Source organism: Lottia gigantea (genome assembly GCF_000327385.1).
Source record: "Lottia gigantea unplaced genomic scaffold LOTGIsca_6, whole genome shotgun sequence".
NCBI classification, from domain to species: Eukaryota; Metazoa; Mollusca; class Gastropoda; family Lottiidae; genus Lottia; species Lottia gigantea.
Window position 1 is genome coordinate 2,071,147 of NW_008710049.1, and position 10,397 is coordinate 2,081,543.

The window sequence follows — 10,397 nt, forward strand, 5'->3', positions numbered from 1 at the left end:
TTTTTTGTTTATTTATTTTAATTTATTTATAATTTAATATGATTTATGCAATAGTTTAGATACAAAAATTTATGTGGTGTCACAAATTGTTTTTAAAATCCATATTTTTCTGAAATTGGTTACAATTAAATATATTATGAAATTATTTCATGTTGGATTAAAGATATTTCACTTACACTTCACTTCTGTTCTTGTCCCATTTTCGAAAGACCTGCTTTAAAGACCAAAAAAAATAAAAATGAACTCTTGTGAAATAAACTCTCCCTTTCATTATACCCCTATACCTATTGTCTTTCAATTAAGGCGCTGATTGGTAAGTTCTGTTTTTTGGCACAGGTGGAAAATGTTCTGGTCTCTTGTTTAATGAACCATTGGTTAATTTCAGGAAATCCCAAACTCACCAATTGAGTGCCCCTAAGGAACTTTTCATTAATTTAGTGCCAATATCAAATTTTTGAGATGCTATTCTGTTATGTAAACTGTTTATCCTCTCCACAGCAAAAATTCCACATACATACGTACAGAACCAAAGACGTGTTGTCTTTTCTATGTTTAATTTAACAATATAAATCATATAACAAGGCAACCTTCCCTATAGTTATAAATACATAATCTTATTCACATTTTCTCTATTAAATAATATTAATAAAAAATCGCAAAGTTTAGGCGTATTGGTTATTTTAATTTAACAGTATTTAGTGAATATTAACTGACCCCTTATCTCACATCTCTGTCAGACCCACACTTTATAATGTGGAAGATGGAAACAAATAAAGTCAGTAGTCTACACTATAACATACACATAATTACTACAGGTCAGGACATATTGGTAGGTTATACCAAGCACAGTTTCAGTTAAACATACAAAATACACCTGGCTGTATTATTATCTTATTTCTCCTTCATCACTTGATAATGCTCAAACAATCCACCAGTGACTGCAACAGTACTTTAGATAATCAGATCAGAACAACCAATACAGACAATGATACAGCTGACACAGACAATAAGCTACTGTTTAAGCTCCAATAGAAAACAAAGCTGTCTTGATCCATAAGTATTTCCTATATTCACAAATTGATTATGTAGCACATACTGAAGAAGAACTATGAATATGAAAGCCCATCAAAACCTTCTGTTCAAAGACTAGTAACTTTATTTCTTCCCTGCAAAAAATAGGATGGCAATTTATCACCTCACCACTACTGTTACATTAATGTTCAAACATTTTCTAAGTTGATATGAGATGGGTCGGATGAAGACAAGAAGTGTGCAACATCAACAAATCAACAAACTCATCTTGAATATTTTAAAAGTTTTCTAAAATGATTGGACCAGATTTGTAGAAAGATGTTTTTCGTTTTCATACTTTTGCACAAAATATGAAACAATGTTTAAAAGTCTCATTATAAGTGAGGATTCATGAGTGGTGCTTATAGTTGACAACACTTTTATTTTATCTTAACTTAATAAGTACACAACATCAGAGCACCAAATGAAATTAAACCGTAAAATATTTTCTCAAGGTTAATTAAATACCAATATTTTTTAAAGAAACAAACCTAATTTCAACCATTTTGGAACCTTTGGTTCACTTGAGCTGCTAGAAGAAGATCCAGCTATATTTGAAATTCTAGATGTTTGAGATTTTTTATTATCACTGCATGCAGAGGAAATTTCATCAGATTTTAAACTAAAATTATACAAAATAAACATTTATATTTAAGTTTTACAGCAGCAGAAACTATAATTATAAAGAAAGTGTCAAAATAAAGTGAACAAAATATAATTTGCACCTGGGTCAAAATTATAGAAATATTTAATCTACTCATATACAAGAATGAGCTAAAAAAAATCTTTACTAAATACCAGCTAGATTAAAACATTCCAGCCAAAATCAACAAATAATAAGTTTTCAGCTGATTCAATGTCAAATGTAACTAAAAAAATAAAGTGTAAATATAACAATAAGGCAAGGAAAATACAAGGCTGTGTATTGAAATTCCTTAATACATTCTACAAGTCTTTAATCAAGAATATAAAACACTACATTACCATTTAGCTACCAATTCTTCAGCTTTTAACCTTGGTGATATAGAACTTATTAATGGTAAAGTAACATAGCTATCTACAATTATAATAAGAAATTATCATTTTAAGTGTAAGTCTTGTTTATTAACTGATGTAAACTATTACAGATGTTTAATATGAGGACAGCCTGATCCTACATTCCTTAATGGTAAAATAGATCACAAAAATAATAGACTGGCTACAAAAAATGTGAATAAAAATATTGCACACTCATTTTGTGCTCAATAATAAATGATCACTACAGTAAAATTTGAGCTGTGATAATCAATCACAAAAATCAAATTTGTGTTTGAAAAAAGAATTTTTTAGCTGTAATAAATAAATCCAAAGAGTTTTGATAATAATAGACTTACCATGCTCCATATCAGAACCAAAATGTATTAAAGATGCTGGTACTAAATTAGCCTGAAATAGAATGTTATGTATTTTGTCAGCCTAAGCAACACAAGTAATATTAAATAATTATACCAAATATCACCTAAAGGGAAGCTGAGTTTGTAAACTTCAAAACATTACCTTGCTTTACACCTGTTATAGAAGTGGAGCATGGGTTGAAGAATGAATCAAGAACATTATTATTCACTAAGAGATTGATAGGCCTATTGGTGTGCAAAAATTATACAACAAATGTCCAACAGGTCCAACAAAATAGTACTATATATACTTGCCATAGCCAATAATATTTATGTATGGTGTGCATGGATAAAAATTGTATAAAAAACAGACAGTTAGCTTAATATAAAATACATTGTTACCTCTAATAAAGTTTGACTTTGATCTTTTAAAACAGTTTTAGGAGGGGTAGTATCTGTAAAGAAAACAATAAAAATTCAAATAATATTTATTACATTATTTTCTATCATCAAATGTCAATCATCTGAATTGTTAGGTTCAGGTCAAAGTACTGACAAAATGTATTAAAAATTTCTTAGTAAAATATTTATATGAGATCTGTTTAAAAGATGCCACATGTGACATGATTTTCTTTGATAGTATAAATACTCTGGAGGCCTTTTTCACCAAAACTTTTTTTTCATAGAGAGATGATTACAATTATAAACATTATAAATGACTTTAGGACACTAATAATAGAAAATTAAGGACTTACACAGATAAAATGACATATTTTTATCTTCTAAGTTTTCTTTCACATATTTATTTATTGCAAACACTAAAATACAATTTATTAAAATATAAATTTTCATATTCATCAAAACTGAATTGGAAACCAATTGCTCCATACAATGTAGGTTTTTCCCATGTCAGACCTTACAATTATCAAAGGGACATCTGTTGGAAAATTCTTTATTGTTTACTATTACAGTTTAAAGGTACTGTCTCTATAGACCTACATGTTTGTTAGGAAAATTGACATTGCATTCTTATGTTTTTGCAGTGTCTTGCTTCACTTGTAATGCTCTTTTATACCACTCAAGGAGATGTTACAACGCTTGTCTCATGACATTCTCCATCCCATAGAGTTCTCAACAAGTCTAGGAACAGATAGTCTAACCTTGGTATTTGATTTGAACATGTCCAAAATAAATGCTGTGACTTTGAGAGTAGTGGCGACAATGGCGATGATTGAATGCTGTCTGGAATAGCCTGCACACCTATGACACACTAATGGCAACCTTAACACGCTTTGAGTCAATTTTCAATCTTGATAGCAGCCTAGTAAGAACACCCTACTGGTGTGACAGGGCCATAATACATAAGATTATGCCAGTCTTAAGGTTGCTCGCTGTAATTCAATTAAATAACATGCAGTAAGTCTCACCTGTTTCTCTGGGTCGGAATAAACCTTGTAAAACTAATTTATTTGGAAACTGTATTCTAATTATAACTTTTTCATATTTATTATATTTTTCTTCTAAAGCAGCTTGTCTTAAAGCTTTCGTCATCAACATTTCATTATCCATGGATTCACTATAAATATAATATTTTCAAAAATAAAAATATCAGGACTGCATTATTAAATGCCCTGTGACGCTCCCTGTACACCTTCACTTAATGGACAATATACTTTGTGCTGGCTCAATAGCTCACAAATGTCTGCCTTGAAGACAATTTCCTTAGATTATGCATGTTAAAGAGACAGTATTCCTTTTGAAATACTGTCAAACTTGATGAGATTCGTAAATTATCACATAAACCATTCAAGCCAAATGATCGTTTGTGTTATACACTATTAACTTTTATAGTTAAACATGAAAAACCATAAAACTGGAAACCATAGACTAAAGATCTTAGCTCAAACTAAACTAGATCAAACATTGGATACATGGTCAGTCTGCTTGCACCATTTTCTATGCTTGTAGACTTGTAGACGTAGGGAAGACCCTGTAGTAAAAGATGAGACTTACACTTTTTTCTGTAAATCTGTCATCATTATTCTTAAATCATTCTCATTTAATTCAAAAAAATCATCAGACAATTCTGAAAGAACAAAAAAATGTTTGAAATTATATGTTTGTAAACAAGTTTTTGTATCAGTTCTCTGTACATCAGCCTTAAATTGGTTTGTTGGCAAGGCATTAAGATGCTAGGAGGTTGAATGTATGCCATCTAATATTATGGTCATTGCCTTTAACATCGAATCCCTCTCAAAATAATTGTTTTTTTCCCCCTTATTACACTTGGTCAACATATAATATTAATACCTTCTGCTGCAGCCTTGGATGTTATCAATGTTTCTTCTAATGAATATAAGATACTCTCTCTATCACATGGCTATAATAAATAAACAATGCACAATACTGTAAGCAAATATTTAAATTCAACTTGGATCCCTTATTGTACAACGTGTTTATTGTAAACTAATAAATACTGACAGAGAGAGGCATGTTAATAGCTACCAAGGCAGCTGGATTGGCTTCCTTTTTTACAAGTTCCTCATAAATGTGCTTTGACATGGACAGTCTGTTATACACGGAGCCTCGATTGGTTATTCGATGTGACGAGATAGTTTTCTATATAAAAAATTCCAACCAAAGTTATAAAATCTGTGTACCTCAAAGTTCAGACTTCACAGAATAGAAACAATGTGTTAAAATAAAGTAAAGATAAATATTGTACCTTAAATTCCTCTCTATTGACAGCACTACAATATAGAAATAAAAACAGAATGAAATAAAGAGGATAAATATAAAGATATCTACTAAATTATAACTTACTGGATAATTTAAAACATTCCAATAAGGATGGTTGTAATCTAAAGTCATGCAGCTATAACAATACAAAAATAAATATCACAGAACTTTAAAATAACTTAAAAGGACAGATGCGCCATTTTAGAGGTTTAATTGAAAATGTGTAAATTGGTTTCAGAAGTACTAAAAATGTACGAAAAACACATAATTCCTTCAAAAACATCTGAAACTGGGAATTTCATTCACTATTTCTATATTTGTCTGTCATATATATCACAGAGTATCTTAAAATCATTTTAACATTGAAACGCGGATAATTCTGGAAACACATGGATTTGAAGGTTCAAATTTTAAAGGTGAGCTGTGAAGATTATTACTGATTGGCTAAGTTAAAGATTTCCAGTTTCTGAGATTAAATTATAATTGGTGAAAAAGAATGGTGCACCTGTCCCTATTTCCAATTACTCAAAGAACAACAGAATTTCTTACATTGAGGCATAATCTCTATTTCAATTTCTATCATCCAAGAATCAATTTATGTTTTTCCAGCTTCAAATATAGTGATTTAATTCAACAGTAATATTCTATCTGTAAATCTATACTGAAGGTAATAAAACTGTACTTACCTCAATTCATTGTGATAGACATCTTTACCCTTGGTTTCTTCAGGAAACTAGAAATAGATAACATACATTGAAGTGGAAATGTAGAAGAGACCAACATCTATGGAACGAATCAAATGATTGCAGAAGGAAATAAACTGGGAATTAACAGAGAATGAAAAATTGAAGATTTTTAATTTTCAGTTAGAGAAAAAAGAGAACAAATACTTCATGAAGGTCAATTAAGGTTGCTATAAACACAAAAATTACTTAGAAATCCAAAGCAAAATTAAAATTAAATCTGTTATTTGTCAAAACGATTTTTGTAATGGATCTGAACTGTCATGTAGCAAATCCAATATTTCTTTAAGTTCAAATAAAAAATACCTGAAAGTCAGTTAAATTTGTCAAGATGATTTTTGTGAAATTCCATGCAAAATCGAAATCATTCATTTCAAGAAAGAAAAAAATACCTTGAATTCAGTCAAATTAGGAGCTATCTGTCTAGGCTGGTGTCGTGATTGGGTAGAGGAAGATACTGCTGTCTGATGATTACTTCTCATCAAACCTGGTACAAATCTATGAGCTAATCTAGTAGCTATCTGAAATATACCAACCAAAATAAAAAATAAAAAAAATTTAATCTAACGACCAGTACGTACCTTTTTTCTAATAGAAATAGCAAGAAACTTTTAATGTTTAGCCCCTCCAATATTCATCAGATGATCAAAGACACTAAGGACAGAGTATACACTAACTGAGTTTTATCAGTGAATGACTGGCAAATGTTTTAAAGAATAATGTTATAAAAACTTACAGCTTGTTCTTGAGGAGATAAATCAGCAAAATCCTGAGGAGTAAAAATGTCTACACCAGGTATATTCATTTCCCTTAGTCTATTGATACTATTATCAGTGGTAGTGCTGGTTGTACTAATAGTACTATCTGGTTGATTAGTCATGGACAAACTCGACCCAGATCGGTTACTAGTCATAGAATCAACCTCCATTGGTTCTAGATTTTCACTACCAATATTAGGCCTAGCTTCACTATGAGATGTAGTGTCCATGTTTTGAGTGACTCTAGTTTCACTACTAGTATCGGTTGTCTTGTCACCACTACTAGTTAACTGTGTAACTAGTTGATTCTGTTGTTCAAGGTATTTTTGACTGGCTATATCCTCTAATTTTACTTTTTTAGCATTAGATTTTTCCACGTCTTGAATGATTTTAGCTAAAGTATGATCATCAACTGCTCTATGTACCATTCTGAAATATAGAATTGCCACACAGGTTAGTCATACATACTACCTCTTCCAAGTTTAAAATTTCAAAGTAATACCAAATTCTCTCACCCTGGTACCATTAGAAACATTTTCTGTTCCCAACTTTGAGAAAAAAACCTATGACATATTGCTGATAAAAGATGCTGTGCCAGAATAAGTTGGTTTAATAGATCTTTCCCATTCTTTGTTTATTTTTTCTATTTGCATATCATAATTTCTTATACCATTTCTGTAAATCCTGATAAAATTGACCAGATTATGCCTTCACTATTTGAAAAAAATAGCATTAAAAATACCTGATAACAGCTTTTCCACCAGTAAGACCTAACTGTTTTAAAGTTGTATTTCTTAGTGCTGTTTCACCTATAACCTAAAATTAAAAGATCATTTTTTTTTTATTGAGCTTTATAAGAAAACTTTGCAATGATAACTTATATTATTTTACATGCAGTATAAATCAACTTCCTAAATTACTGGGTTCTACATCAGAAATTTGCCTCTTAATCTATCTTATTAATCTAAAGTTATATACCTCTTCTCTCATGTAAATGCACACAGGATGTTTAACACTAGCTTCACTGTCATTTATAGTGGTCAGCTTATCTTTATATGGGCTGCAAATGAAAAATCCATTATCAAATGAAATGAAAATCCATTATCAAATGAAATGAAAATCCATTATCAAATGAAATGAAAATCCATTATCAAATGAAATGAGTTTTAATTTAAACAATCGAATTAAAAAAGGGCTGAAACAGTTCCTGAAAAATATGAAATGCATCACATTTCCAGTTCAAAATATGGCATGCATCAACATCAAAATATAATAATCATGAACATAAGAGATTAACAAAATTTGAATATTAATTTAAAACAGGCCTATTCGAGGATATTTAATGACTTGTTTTAAGAGAACATCCATGTATGATATAGTGTGAGTTCTGTGTCTAATTTAATAATTAATACCTATTAGGTTGATTTTCCCAGTGTAATAAAATATCCCATAATGTAATAGAAGGTTTAAATGAAGCTTGTTGTCGACTTCCATCTTCTAATTGTAAAGCTATCAGCACATCTTCTTCTGCCCTGGAACTTGATGACTTGACTAATTCTAACTTACTGTTATTCACCAAACCACAGTATCTAAAGGCTAGTGTTAGATCTAGGGTCTTTCTGCCCTGTCTGAAATATGATATATCTCATAAAACTACAGGCAGTCACTACTAGATAGCGTTCAAATCTATTGATTTATTTTATTGACTTTTTTCTATGAATTATCTCCAACATGTACATAAATGTTGCCTATTTCTACAGTATTGCACTTCAAATAATAAAGATATAATCATATGAAGTGGCTTAAAAAAATGAGCTTCATTAAGTATCATTTCCACATAAATACAATCTTCTATTGACAAAGTGAACAATGTTAACTGATATGATGGCATGGAATATAAGATAATGGAATAATGGAATATAAGATCATGTACCGTTATCTCAGGATATGTATCAACCTTTATCTAAAGTTTTGAAGAGACTGTTAAAATGAAATAGATTTAACAAAACCTTTAAGCTAAGTTTATAGAGTTACCATACTGATTGATACGTACATCAAGTTATAGTCTTCAGGGGGCAGATATCCTTGTTTCTTACAAACTTCCTCAAGCACCTGAAATAATGAACTGAATTCAGATTACAACAGAATACATATATGATTCAATTTCGAAAACTGAGAGATTGTAACCCTTAAAAGACTGAGTTAGGGTAGGACTAAATTGATATGCCTACTTACCAAGGCTGTGGATTTGTAAAGATAATGAGTGGAAAAGTAGAACTGTTGGTAAAACAGCTGACCTCTCTTTTGCCAAACATCATGCCAATACTGATATGATATACAGTCAAATAACCTAATTTCGTGCTAACCTAGCTCCGAAAATGATAAATAATTGACATGTGCGACTCCCGACCATGTGTAACCTATATTCGTGAATACATGTATTAGGATTCAACTCCAATTTCGTCAAAATGAAAAAACATCAAATTTTAAAAGAACAAACACGAACATGACAGTGAAAGTAACATGACAAAAGTGAAATATCATCAACAAATAATAAATAATAGCTGAGTGAAGGTCTTAGACTAAGCGAAGATATATCTCTCTTTAATGTGTCATCTCTTGTATATTCAATCAAGGAATACATTGATATAGGCCGATTGTGGCCATTACTTAAAATACTCATTACTTACTTGTAAAAGCTTTGAATTTGGTGTAATTTTCACATTTTGTCTTCTCCCATTCGGACACAAAACTTGTAAGGTGGCCATTTTGAAAAGGGACTTAACTCTTTCAAGAGAGTTATTCCCCTTGACACAGTTTTAAATCCTCGAAATCAATATTATCTGATATTGTGAAGCTCAGCAACACCAAAAAGACTATTCCCCAATGTAATTTATTTACAAACATATTCTTGACGTTGCAATTGCAACCATTTGTGGGTCGGTCGTTTAATTAGGCAACACTTTTTACAAATATTACCCGATTTATCAAAATAGTTACCCTGATGGTCTTTCAGAGTCCCGAACGAGTAAACTTTAACCTCAAGAACCGTATACTTTTGGTATTTCTTGAAATAGAATATTCTCTAGTGTCTTCAGCCAACAACTTTGAATTTGCACCAAAGTTTGATGGGTATCACTTTGACAGATATTGGCATCACTGGCAGAAATTAAATATGTATTTGCACCACTGTAACCGAAAGGGGTATCATTTTCACATATACGAGCATAGACCTGACATTTGAGCAACACTCAATACAGAGGTATCGCTGAGGCTGTTTTGGTCATTGCACTTTGAAATTTGGGTGCATCACTCTGAGAGATGTGGGGCTTAATTCTGAAATATCCAAGATATGCCTGGCATAGGGACAACACCATTCAGAATTAGAAAACAGAAATCCTTCCAAACCACAATGTCAACAGTTTCCAGTTTTGAAAACTGAACAGGTTTGACACAGAGAGTCTACAGACATATCTCATATATTAACAGTAAAAATGTAAAGAAGAAAACAAAAATATTGTGATAAGATCTAACTGGTATTTAAAACAAATATACATGTATAACATAAAGTTAAAGCATGGCAAATTTAAAATATAGTGTTACAATCTCAATGCAGACAATTACTAAAATCAAGCATATAATAACATAAATAATATTTAGCATAAAACCTAAAAGCATCACAATTAAAAATTTAAAGCAAAATATGAAAAACT

The 10,397-nt window shown here is 30.7% G+C and overlaps 1 protein-coding gene across 1 annotated transcript; it reads right to left on the bottom strand.

Annotated features, from left to right (window-relative positions):
* Nucleotides 1-539: 539 nt before the first annotated feature.
* On the bottom strand, nucleotides 540-9,658 carry LOTGIDRAFT_183579 (hypothetical protein). The gene is made up of 18 exons (XM_009063861.1): nucleotides 9,375-9,658; nucleotides 8,738-8,796; nucleotides 8,097-8,312; nucleotides 7,663-7,744; nucleotides 7,427-7,500; nucleotides 6,663-7,113; nucleotides 6,319-6,447; nucleotides 5,870-5,916; nucleotides 5,170-5,194; nucleotides 4,755-4,824; nucleotides 4,458-4,530; nucleotides 3,872-4,020; nucleotides 3,200-3,262; nucleotides 2,847-2,899; nucleotides 2,445-2,496; nucleotides 2,056-2,128; nucleotides 1,563-1,693; nucleotides 540-1,166 (listed from the first exon to the last, which is right to left on the bottom strand). Exons 1-18 carry the CDS (start codon nucleotides 9,450-9,452, stop codon nucleotides 1,156-1,158), a joined length of 1,836 nt encoding a protein of 611 aa, XP_009062109.1. The 5' UTR covers nucleotides 9,453-9,658; the 3' UTR covers nucleotides 540-1,155.
* Nucleotides 9,659-10,397: the final 739 nt, after the last annotated feature.